At 48.1% G+C, this 11,508-nt stretch overlaps 1 protein-coding gene across 1 annotated transcript; it reads left to right on the top strand.

The window, feature by feature from the left end:
• The first annotated feature begins 1,390 nt into the window (after positions 1 to 1,390).
• On the top strand, positions 1,391 to 11,452 carry LOC126052212 (C4b-binding protein alpha chain-like). The gene is made up of 14 exons (XM_049832569.1): positions 1,391 to 1,606; positions 2,772 to 2,929; positions 3,448 to 3,642; positions 4,169 to 4,268; positions 4,820 to 4,905; positions 5,311 to 5,523; positions 6,117 to 6,299; positions 6,865 to 7,053; positions 7,521 to 7,712; positions 8,721 to 8,903; positions 9,257 to 9,445; positions 9,807 to 9,986; positions 10,147 to 10,316; positions 10,521 to 11,452. Exons 2-14 carry the CDS (start codon positions 2,845 to 2,847, stop codon positions 10,674 to 10,676), a joined length of 2,121 nt encoding a protein of 706 aa, XP_049688526.1. The 5' UTR covers positions 1,391 to 1,606; positions 2,772 to 2,844; the 3' UTR covers positions 10,677 to 11,452.
• The last annotated feature ends 56 nt before the right edge of the window (positions 11,453 to 11,508 follow it).

The raw sequence follows: 11,508 nt of genomic DNA, 5'->3' as shown, positions 1-11,508 counted from the left end.
AAGGGTGTTTTTATTGGAGCTGTTGGAATTCAGATTCTCAAGTTTTCAATGGAGCTGTTAGGGTAGGAACACTCTTTTTAAAGCATGTCTCTTTCTAGGAAAAAAAAAGTCAAGAGGAGCAACTGGTGTGACTCTTAACTGGTGAGTTCCAGCATCTGCAGCTGGAAACCAGCTGGTCCCAAAGGGACTCGCCAGCCACAGCCTGAAAAGAAGTGACCTTGGATGTGGCCAAGGAAAACCCCTTTTATCCCATTTATGCAGCCGCAAGCTGTGGGTTGAGGAGGTCTTGGGGGTGTTTAGCATCCATCAGAGCAGGAGATGGCTTTTTGGTGCGGCTGTGCCCTGGCTGATGCTCACGGCCGTGAGCACCCTGTGCGGCTTCTAAATAACCTCCTGCGTGCCTGTGAGGAAGCTGCTGATTTTTTGGCACACAAGTCAGCTTGTTCCCAGTCATCTGGAAAAAAATAAATCTAGAAAGCCTATGTTTGTGTTTGCGATTAACTGGATTCTTGTAAATATTTAGTGGAGGTCAGTGCCTGCTCGGGAGTAACAAGGGGCTTGTTGTGAGCAAGCCCCTGCTCGTTGGGCGAGGGCAGGCAGCCTTTTGCCGTGTTTTATAGAGTAAGAACTAAATCTGTTTCATTGCATTTTGGCATAGACTCAGGTGAACTTCAGAAAGGTAATATATCCTGCTCAATGTAGGGACATGTTAAATTTTTCCAGCAGAACCCCTCAGCTTTGGCAGAACACACCAATACCTGCGAGAAGCACAACCTGGGGTAAAAAGGCCATTGCCAGGTTCTTGATGGCGAGTCAAGCCTGGATGAAGCCGGGCAGCCAAAGTGCAAAAGGAGCAAATGGGTATAACTTTGGCCAAAACTCTCGTTACTGGAAAATGACCCACCAGTGACAGCCGGATTGGGGAACAGCTTTCAGTGAGATGAAGGGTGGCTGGGTTCCCATCGTGGTCCTGGGTCTTCGGCTCTGAGTGATGCTCCCTGGGACCTCGTGTGCTGTGGAGCTCCTGCCGGTGGTGTTTTTTGTGGCATTAAGTGGAGCTGGTTGAAGAAACCATATTTTGAATGCTGGCCAGAGGCTTTTGAGGTCAGAAGGGATGAGCTTGTGGTTGACATGCCCCAGGGCAAAGCAGTCCTCTTGAGGAGGTCCCCAAAGTGTCCCCAGGGTCCCTGGGCATCGCCTGGGGACCGGCACTGGCTGCGTGCTGTTGCTGCACGGTGGAACGGGCAGCGTCCTGCTCGGCAAGGATCGTTTCAACAAAGTTGGCAGCTCCACACAGAAGACAAACAATTTCGACATCTGCTTGGGTTGCACTCGGTTTTCTAGTCTTTCACTTTGTGGGCTGAATAAACTACTTCCTTCTTGCTTAGAGAAGGAGTTAATGATTTATGGGTCAACTGGCACAACTCTGGTGTCTGCAGAATTCAAACTTTTCTGCGTGGAGCCGTGTCTGAGTGTGTGGGTGTATGATAAGATAAGTCCTCCTGCAGTGCTTGGAGCCGGGGGCGCTGGGTGAGGAGAGTCATCGCTTTGTCGTGCAAGAGCTGAAGAGGCCGGGTCTCTCCATCTCCTGCTGCCAGACCTCCAGGTAAGATGGCTTTGAGCAATACAGCTTTAGGTGACGTTGCTCTTCGGAACTGGATTGGAGCTTTCTTGCAACTCTAGCAGGTGCAAAGGTTAATAAATTAAATCAAATTAAACCAAGAGCTGTAACAAGGATTGAAGGAAAGCTAGAGAAATGAAACAGCCACAAGAAGTGTTGGGTTTAGGGTGGGAGCATCAAGAAAGACTCTCATTCCCAGGAGGAAGGTAGGCACTTGGAGCGTACGTAACATTGGGAAGATTTAGGCTCATAAATGATGATCCTGGATAACAAAGTCAGAGAGGACTCTTGCTGATCTCTAGGGGTGCCAGATCACTCCAAGTTGCACTTAAATTCCATTTTGTAAAGCAATTCGGTCTCCTGAACGACTTGTATGCTTTATAGCTTTACTCCAGTTAATGTAATTTGCACAAAACTGATGTATCTTTTTGGTTGCGTACTTCGCGCTCTCTCTACATGTAATTTATTGTTAGGGAACTGTAGTGACTCCAGCAGGATTTCATCTGACTATGAATTTGCTTCCAAGAGATTTGTTACTAAAACAAGATATTTTACCCATAAGATAAGTTTCAGGGGACTTCTTCCAGAAGGCATAGATAAACTCACGACCCTGCGGGTATTAATTTGGCTGGTTGGCTGGGAAGAACACTGTTGGCAATACAGTGTTTTTAAGTGGAATCTGAAGAGCTACAAAGCATTTATGTTACGGTTTGAGTGGAGCTGTTAGTCTTTCTTTTTTTTTCTTTTTTTTCAAATTTTATTTTAAAATTGTAATCAAAAGCTGCATTCCCCAAAAATGCAAATAAATGAGACGAGTGGAACAAAGCCTATGGAAATTGCTTAACATCTGCACTCAGTTGTCCTGTTTACGTTGTATTTTCATGTCTCTGGGTCTGGTCTGCTGGACCCAGCCTTCCTCACCCAAATCTAGCTCTGGTCCAGCATCCCAGCTCCTCCACGCTGGATATCGGTCCCGTTGGTCAGAGAGGAGCCAGCAGAGGAGCTGAGTATTGCAGAGTATTGCAATAGCTCCTGCAGCTTCTGGTCCCCAGCCACAAATGTAAGAACCGCTTAGGGGTGGAGAAATGAGACCTGTCCATATGAGCTATGGTTATGCTGAGTGTAAATACCCCCATGCTATTTTTTACAGATACTTTTGACCTGGAAAAAGAATGTGGTAACATCTGTGGGTTCTCCAGGCAGGGAGGCTGGAATAAAGAAAGATGCCAGCTTTGGAGCTGGGGAGACAGAGGGATCGCACCACTGTCCTTGGGTTATTCCTCGCCGCTGCTCTTGTGGCTGTCCAGAGTAAGTGAACAAGAGGAGGGAGCAAGTCCATCGGGATGAATTAAGATCCCTCAAAGGAAAACCTTCTCCTGGGGTTCACAAGAGTTGGATCCTTCTCTTTTCCTCGTAGCCTTTGCGTTTTGAGAACATTGTAAATCTTTGTGATCAGAATCCATCTTCCTTTGCCTTTTTTTCCCTTTCTGTGTAAAACAGATGTAAAATTATTCCAGCTGAAAAAGGTGCAATGGTTTATACTAGTTGGGGAGAGGAAACGGTTAACCTGGACTTTGTGACCAGCCTCTGAAACTGCTGGATAAGGTGTGAGGGGCAGAGGACCACCTGGGGTGGGTGATGTTCCTCCCCTGTCCCTGCCAGCCTCAGCCATCCCCCATAACAGACTGTGCTTGTCCTCTTTGCTTCTAGCTTTAAGGAGTTTTAAGGCCACCGAAGTGTCCTCACCTGGACCTTCAGAGTAAATCAGGCCTGAACACCCACTGCTTTTCCTCCCAGCGTCTTTCTGATGGAGTTTCTGTTGGTAGGTGCCTGCAATGCTCCGCCACGTTTCCCATCCGCAGAACTCAAAGAGGAATACCAAGGCATTACCTCATTTTCCTATAGTTCAAAAGTGGAATACGTCTGTCGTCCAGGTTACATGAGAAATGTTAATGCCCGAAACATCTTTATTTGTGGAAGGAACAGTAGGTGGCATGGCACAGAACAGGATATCTGCGTACGTGAGTATATTTTGGGTTGACTTTTGATTTTGTTTTTTAATTTGCTGATGCAATCAGCTCTTTTTGTCGGAGCAGTATCCAAAGTGACCTCATGGGATGGTGGGAGATGAGTGACCTGATGTGAAGCACCAGTTGTATTCCGCTAAGTACTGGCAGTGATGGCAAAAGCTGAAATCTGCTTTGATGCTGGCTGTGTTTGCTGACTCAAAGGATGTTTTGCTCGGGCACTTTGTAACTCTTGGTTCAAAAAAGTATGTCAGACTTGCAGTAGGCGAATCCTTTAGCTGTGAAGAAACACTGTCGTGCTTGCCAGGGTTACTGCAAAACCCCACTTAGACTGCAGAGGCTGGCTGCAGTCTTAACAGCATCATGAATTATGGAATAATTTAGGGTTGGAGGAGAAATCTGGAGGTCTCTGGTCCATCTCCTTGCTCAATATTGGAGGAGTCTTCTGCTTTCCTGCTGCATTTTCCCAATTCTTCAAGAAACTGAAATAAGAACTAGCTCCTTTCCTGTTGTCCCCCAGCAAAACTGTGTGCCTACCCTGGAGAGCCGGACAACGGCAGACTTGTCATGGGAGAAAATTTCAGTTTTGGTTCAACAGTGAGCTTCACCTGCAACACTGGGTAAGCCAGGAGCACTCAGGGCACGGGTCCTCTTCTTCCCCAGCCATTTTTCTGAAGCCTTTTCCCTCTAGATTAAAGCCTGTGCTGTCAGAAGCCTTACCAGTGTAGGTAATTGCCGACAGTGATTGAAATATCTTTTAAGCTTTCCTTTGAGAGCTTTAAGACTGACTGAGTTTTCTTAACCTCATACTTTGAGGCAGTTCTTCCTGAGCTCAAGTTCACTCTCCTGGCCCTATATAATCCATTTCCAATGTTTCAGTATCTTTTTTAAGGAAAATACATCAATACTAAACTCAGAGCTGTAGTGATAGCTACAGCTGGCTGATAAAGTAGACTTTTTTCCTTAGAAACCATGTAATTATTTCTTTTTTTTATTTAAAAAAAATGCTTTTGTCAAAAGCCAGTGTGTCATTGAAAAAATGACATTGATGGCTAGTTTCTGATCAGCTGTAATTATGATAAGGAAGCCAAAACCATCCTGATGGTGATGTTAGAGGTAATACATCAAAACTGAGTTGGTCGATTAATTTCCTCTCCCCTGTTTCACACAGGTACAGACTGGTTGGAAATCCTCAAATTCAATGTGTGATTAAAAATGGGGTTGTTACATGGGACAGAGACATTCCCATCTGTGAGCGTAAGTAGAGCTCCTTAATTGGTCTACTGCTTAAATGTTGCTGGGATGGATAAAGAAGCAGTCGTGTTGCCCTGCTGAGGATTTCAGCAGTTCAGTGCATGGTGGAGTCTGGAAAGGCATTTTTTTCTTTGTGTTTTTCTTCCTGCGTCATCCTGCAGAAAAAGTTATTCACTCTCTGGGAGTAAGGCAGCTGCACGTAAGACCGGTATATCCCAAAACCACTCGGTGCCTGGGTCAGAGCTCCGCTGCCTGTGGGCTGGCTGCAGAGACCTGCCCTTAATTTCTGACCCTTCTGGCACCTCGTTTTTCAATTTTTTTCTTACCAGACCTTTGGTTCAAAACTAATTAAGTTCCTTCTCTCTTGTTCTTCCCTCCCTCTACCGTTTCTCCCCGCTCCCTCCCCAGCCATACCATGTTTACCACCTCCAAAAATAGCTAACGGAGAGCACAGCGAAGCTGACAAAGAGCTTTTTGAATACGGAGCATCTGTCACTTACCGGTGCCACACTGTCAGAAGGGGAGAGACACCTTTCTCACTGGTGGGAGATGCCTCTATTTTCTGTACAACCACAGATAACATAAACGGCGTCTGGAACAAGCCAGCCCCAGAGTGCAGAGGTGAGGTGCTCCCACGCACGGGGGGAGCGCGCGCTTGCAAACTGCAGCAGCACCGGCCGCGGCCCCTTCTCCGCTGCCTACTGCCCGGTCTGCTAGAGCTGTCTGCTTCTTTGGAGCTGTCTCTCTCCTTTATGTTGCTGGAATCACGTCTTGAAGATGAGACCCTCTGGGTTTGGTAGCAGTTAATGGGAATTAGGATCTCCCACCGCAGGGAAGGTGACTGCACACGGTCACCACGTCAGCAGGGGGTGTGGGAGTGGGATTTTATTCGCGTTCGCAGACCGGACGATGCATCTTGCCTGCCAGCCTGTGTAAAACGTAACGCCTGCAAGGAATTCAGAAACCTGCTGTGATACCTGTTGCCTTTCCTATGTTCTTTTTACACTTAGCCTTAATAAAAAGTGTGAAATAAAAAACCGCCGTAATATGGGGTAAGGGTTTAAAAAATATCACGTCAGCTTGCTACCTCGTCATGTCCATTTTCAGCCTTTTTGGTGAACACGTCTCATGCTACGAGAATGTTTTTAATACCCTCATCTCCCCTCTTGAGCCTAACTGCTGATTTCCTAAGTGGTGGCGTTTCCCTGACGCAGTGATTAACTGTGAGTATCCGAGCGTGAAGAACGGGAAGGTGCTGAGCGGGTACCGGCACGCGTACACCTACAGAGACACCGTCATGTTCGACTGCAATTTCCGCTACACCATGAACGGCAGCGAAACGTCCACCTGCAAAGAAAACGGCCTCTGGGACCCTCCGCTGCCGCTCTGTCAGCTCAGTAAGTGTGGTGGACCGAGCACTCCTCCACCTCATCCAGCAGCTTTGCTTCAGCCAAGTTCCAACCCATCTGAGAAGGCAGTAGGTCATGAAAGTGGTGACTCCAAGATTTAACTTCGGGGTTGGGGTGGGGTTTTTTTGGCTAATCTCTCTGTAGCACTAAAGGTGACTTTAGGAATTTATGATGTGGGGCCATAGAGACTAAAGCTTTGTCCCATTCAAGCTGGTGGGCGTTTCTCAGTAGAATTCGAAGGGACTAAATTAACCTTTCTATATTTAATATTTTTAAAATTTGTTGGTAGAGCCTCAGATAGCATAAACTTTATTAGAAAGTACATCTCGTAACAGGGAAAATTACCATGCAGTCTGAAATTATTGGTCTGTTTTCATTTGCCTCCTTGGCATTTACTCTTTAGCATTACTGAACTCAGACGATTAAATGCATCTCAGAAAGAACAATGTGAGCCCGTGATTTTTACCCAAATTCTCTCCCTTATGTTACATGTCATCATGGGCCTCACTGGTTTATCACTGGCAATGTCCCTAAATTGGTATTTCATTCCTAGGTAGCTGTGATGATCCTCCAGATGTGCGTAATGCTTTTAAAGCGAAACTGGCTGGCAATCTGTTTCCTGTGGATACTATCATCACCTACGAGTGCAAGGAGGGCCATCAGTTCAGCCCGGGAGAAAATACGCGGCACATTAAGTGTCTGCCGGGTTTTACATGGTCTGAAACTCCACATCCTTGCGAAAGTAAGTGTATGTTCCTTTGCCTTACTTACCCTTATGATCTGGCAAAATTATTACTGAATGAAGAGACTGTATGTGGTTTGCTGTTGTGCAGATCGCAGGGTGGGGGAGAGAGGGGGGATGCTCCGGGGGGACAGCTTGGCACGTCTCTGGTCTTTGCTCTGACTCTTGAACTCCTTTGATTTATTCTCCAGCCACAGAGTTTTCTTTGCTTTATTTACCAGCTGTGCTGTCTAGTCCCTTGAACCTGTGGAAAAAGTCATTGTGGTGTCAAGGGCCCCTTGCCCCATCCAAGGGGAGGCTGCAGTTGCAGAGTCCCTTGCAAACACCCCGTCCCCCAGCAGCACCCCGGGATGGTTTTGGGGCAGATTTAGCATTGTGATGTGTCTTTGTCTTACAAAGCACAAATCTGCTGTCATCCAGATGGCTTTGCTGAGGTTTCACACTTGATAACATTTGGCATTTCTCAGGAATTCATTGCCCAAATCCAGATGTCAGGAATGGAAAGCTCTTAAATGCATGGAGAGAAAATTATGCATATGGAGACACACTGGAAATTACGTGTAATGATGGCTATGCTTTCAAAGGTCATAGCAATAGCATTGTGCTTCGGTGTTCAAGTGACGGTAGATGGGATCCAGAAGTACTAGAGTGCACTCCAGGTAGGTGAGAGTTGGTGAAGCATGTTGACTTGGCGACTACTTATTTTTGACCGCAAAGGTTTGGGTCACTCTGTACAGCGTAGTTGTCTGCTGACGTTCACAGAAAAGTCTACCTGTGGCCTTAGATGATGGTGTAGTAGCCAAGGAGAACTTTGGTCCGCTGCCATGTATCCCCGGATCTAGTCCTCCTGTGTTAACTTGGAAGAAATAGGCAGCAAAAGATCCATATGGATCATTATGTTGCCTGTGGTTTGCTGTATGGGCAGGGGGCTGAGCTGGTGTCTGGGGAGGTGGGATGCAAAGGGTTAGGTGCTGGTAGCTTTTAAAGGCTTAGGAGGTTCCTAAGAAGCCTGGAAGACGTTTACGCAGCTGGAAGGGGATGTGGTTTGTGCTTTGGACAACAGCTGGGTTGGTTTGCTGACATGAAGCTTGGGAGCAGAGGACATTCTCAATGGATTTCCCCTCTCAGAAGAAAATGCAACCTTGTAAATAACTGACACTGCTGAAACTAATTACCTAGCAATGGGGCACCACAGCAATACCAGCAAGCTGCTGGAAGCAGCCTGAGCCCAAAAGCTCAGGAAAACCTTGCCAGGAGAAAAGAGCCTGCTCCATCTCACAGGACAGCCAGCCTTAGAGCATGGATGATCGCTTGTTCTGGCCCTAAGGCTGCCTGTGAGGTGCTCAGCAACCTCACGAGTGCAGCTCGGTGGGAAAGCGGGGGCTGCAGTCCCTGGGACGATAACGGTGCGTGGTGCTGAGAGCCCTGAGGCTCAGCTCGGTTGGGCATGGACCCAGCTCTGCAGCATGTGCCTTTCCTAATGGCCTCAGAAAAACGTGACTGTACAATAGAGTTACAAAGGACGTGTTGAGACCTGCATCTGTACGATAGTCACCATTTTTCCCCAGGGTTCAGATGCTCTTGATAACTGTCTTCTCCATAGAAAGAATCTTCCCTGGAATTCTTTCTGAAAATACATGATGTCCTTTATTCTCCATTGTTTCTAGAACATCGTTGCCCAAGGCCAGATACTGCTCATGGAATAGAGGTTTACAGCAGCAGAAATGACTACACAGTTGGGACCCAAGTGAGGCTGGGATGTGATATGGGCTATGTCCTCAGGGGCCGGGACTTGACCGAGTGTCAGGCTGATGCGAGCTGGTCTCCCCCATTACCGTTTTGTGATAAAGGTATGTGTAACGGTGCCGAGAAAAGCTCTTGTGCATCGGTATTCAGAAACAGCAGTCAGAAGGTGACCTGCCTTATCATCTGCTTCTGGGAACGGGATGATGATCACCGGCTCATGGGCTGAAAGCGTTCAGGTGTCCTCTCCCTGGAGATGTGGCCCAGGTGGGAGCTGAGCGAGAAGTGGGTGCCTTGAGCTGATGTAAGAGGCAAGAAGCCAGGCAGCAACTTCATGTGAATTTGCCGCGCTACAAACACGAAGTTAACTCTTGTACTGATTTCCCAGATGCAGTTTTGATTCTCACCCGAGTACGATAACTGTGCATTTCTTTTCTTATCAATTCCTCTTATTCCACAGTCTGTGACCCCCCTCCACGAATCACCAACGGGCAGCACTCTGGCTTGGGAACGGAGCAGTTCCCCTACGGCGCAGAGGTGACGTACAGCTGTGCGGAGGGTCTGTCCCTCATCGGGGACGCCTCCATCTACTGCACCTCCGACGACGGGGTGAACCTGGCATGGAGCGGACCTGCCCCGGAGTGCAGGGGTGAGTCGTTTCTCCTGTACGGGATCAGACTGAAGCCAAGACCTGGGTACGATGCTGGGGCTAAGCCCCAGCCCCATTACCTGCCCTGGTCCAGGAGCTCCAAACCCAGAGTGGTTTAATGACTCTGCAGCTCCTGTGCAAAGCTCTCGGCACCACGAGCTGCTTGGTAACCCCAGGGACTGGTACCGTCTCCTTGGGGGCTGCTGCAGGCAGCTGAGGGTCAATTCTCGCATTTGAGTGTAAAACTGATGCAGAGAGCGTCAGGAAGAGCGGCTCTGCCCCGCCAGACCTGGCTCCCCCTTGTCCCTGGGCAAGGGCAGCAGCCAAACCCACCTCTCCCATCTCCGCTCTCTCCCCGCAGTGGTTCGGTGCCCCAAGCCCACAGTCGAGAGGGGAAGGATGACTCCGCAAAGGTTCACGTTTCCCTACGGGGCGGCCGTGCGGTTCTCCTGTGACGAAGGCTTCATGCTGCATGGCGATGCTGAGAGCCGGTGCCTGGCCGACAGTACCTGGCACCCTCCCCTGCCCACCTGCCGGCCAGGTGGGTACCAGACCCGGGCAGATGCCCCGCAGCTGGTTCGCGTAGGCTGGTTTGCATAGGTGCTGCTCCTTTGAATCACCAGCGGCAGGGGAATTGGCAGGGCGTTTTCTCTTCCAACTCCTCCCGTTACGTTATTTTTTGGCATGCATTTTTCTTGCAGTTCAGTGTCCCCAACCCTCGAGACAGGACATGCTAGTGATTTACCCTACTAAATTATTGTACGAGGTGAATGAAACTCTGTCGTTCCACTGCGGACGTAATAGCCGTTCAACAGTAAACTCAAAAACTACGTGCTCAGCTAAGGGCACTTGGATACCACCACCCACATGTGTAAGTACCACCACCTGCCCAGGCTTTGTCTGTATCTTGCCCCATTTACAGTCTGGAATAGCACTGGTCCAACTTCATGAATGGGGTTGCTTCGTTACAGGAGGGCTTGGCCTGATTGAGGGGCTGCGGTAGGAGGGGGATGCTCAGCACGTAGGTCCCTGCAGCAGTCTCATGCCCTCTGTCTTTGTTTTGGTTCTTTTAAAGAAAAAGCGTGATGCGTGTGAGAGGATTCTTCAAAATAGTGAAGCTTTCCAGTGTGGAGTTCCTCTGACAGAACTGAAAACTCTGCTGGAAGTCCAGAAACTGTACCTGGAGATCCAGAAACTTGAAAGGGAGCTAAGAAGCACAGCAATCGGCTGACTGTCATCACTGGTATCATAAAAACCATCCTCTTTGTGTGTCGAATAATCATGCTGACTGAGGATTTTTTATGACTTCGTAATTTGTGCTAATACTTAAGTAGCCAGAAGAAAATTTACCAATCAGCTAAGGAACGGATTTGGTCATCTGGGGAGTCAGAAAGTGACTTCTGGCTCCTTCTGTCAGACCTCACTGGGTTAGGTTTGTACATCCCTTTATACATTTCAAAGCTTTGCATTTAGATATGGTTGTTATACTGACAAATGCACAGTTCAGAAGGGAACTGAGTGGAGAGTAAACCTCTGTCGGAGCCGAGCAGAGGCCGTACAGACAGGCATGAACATGGTAAGAGCCACTGACCCGCACTCGCCCCACAGCTGCTGCAGCTCTTCGGCTCCAATCCAATATAGCCCATTGCTACTCTGTTCTTATATGTTGCATTCGTTATTGTGAACAAGCATTTAACTGCCTAATTAGCTGTGACCTTCAGTGCAGGCACAACGAAGAAAACTTCAAAGCCTGTCTTCCAGCAAAACAAAAATGCCAGGTTTTCTTCCCAAGCAGGACAGATGTATCTGAGGCCACGGCGATGCCGCTCGCTGCATTTTTGTGTGTGCACCAAGAGCAGTTGTTGGAAATGAAAGTGTAAAGAAAAAAGAGGCTGAATTTTTTCTGCGACATCCAGTAAAAGGGAAGCGCTCTGTTAGCACGCATCTTGTGATCGGGCCAGTAATCCTCCTCCATGAGATTATAATAAAGCTGCAATTGTAATGACAGCTGTGTCTGGCTTTTCATAATTCTGTCCTATCTATAGTGAAGGAAAGAGGTGCTG

Source organism: Accipiter gentilis, chromosome 29 (assembly GCF_929443795.1).
Source record: "Accipiter gentilis chromosome 29, bAccGen1.1, whole genome shotgun sequence".
Lineage (NCBI taxonomy): Eukaryota > Metazoa > Chordata > Aves > Accipitriformes > Accipitridae > Astur > Astur gentilis.
The sequence above is the reverse complement of the archived record's forward strand: the minus strand, read 5'-3'. Positions and strand labels throughout refer to the sequence as shown.

Bases quoted from the DNA above. Each gene is read 5' to 3' on its own strand.
- LOC126052212 (XM_049832569.1), top strand. From the start codon at position 2,845: ATGCCAGCTTTGGAGCTGGGGAGACAGAGGGATCGCACCACTGTCCTT. The intron at 2,930-3,447 runs GTAAGTGAACAA...TTCTGTTGGTAG, and splicing joins TGCTCTTGTGGCTGTCCAGA to GTGCCTGCAATGCTCCGCCA. The intron at 9,446-9,806 runs GTGAGTCGTTTC...CTCTCCCCGCAG, and splicing joins ACCTGCCCCGGAGTGCAGGG to TGGTTCGGTGCCCCAAGCCC.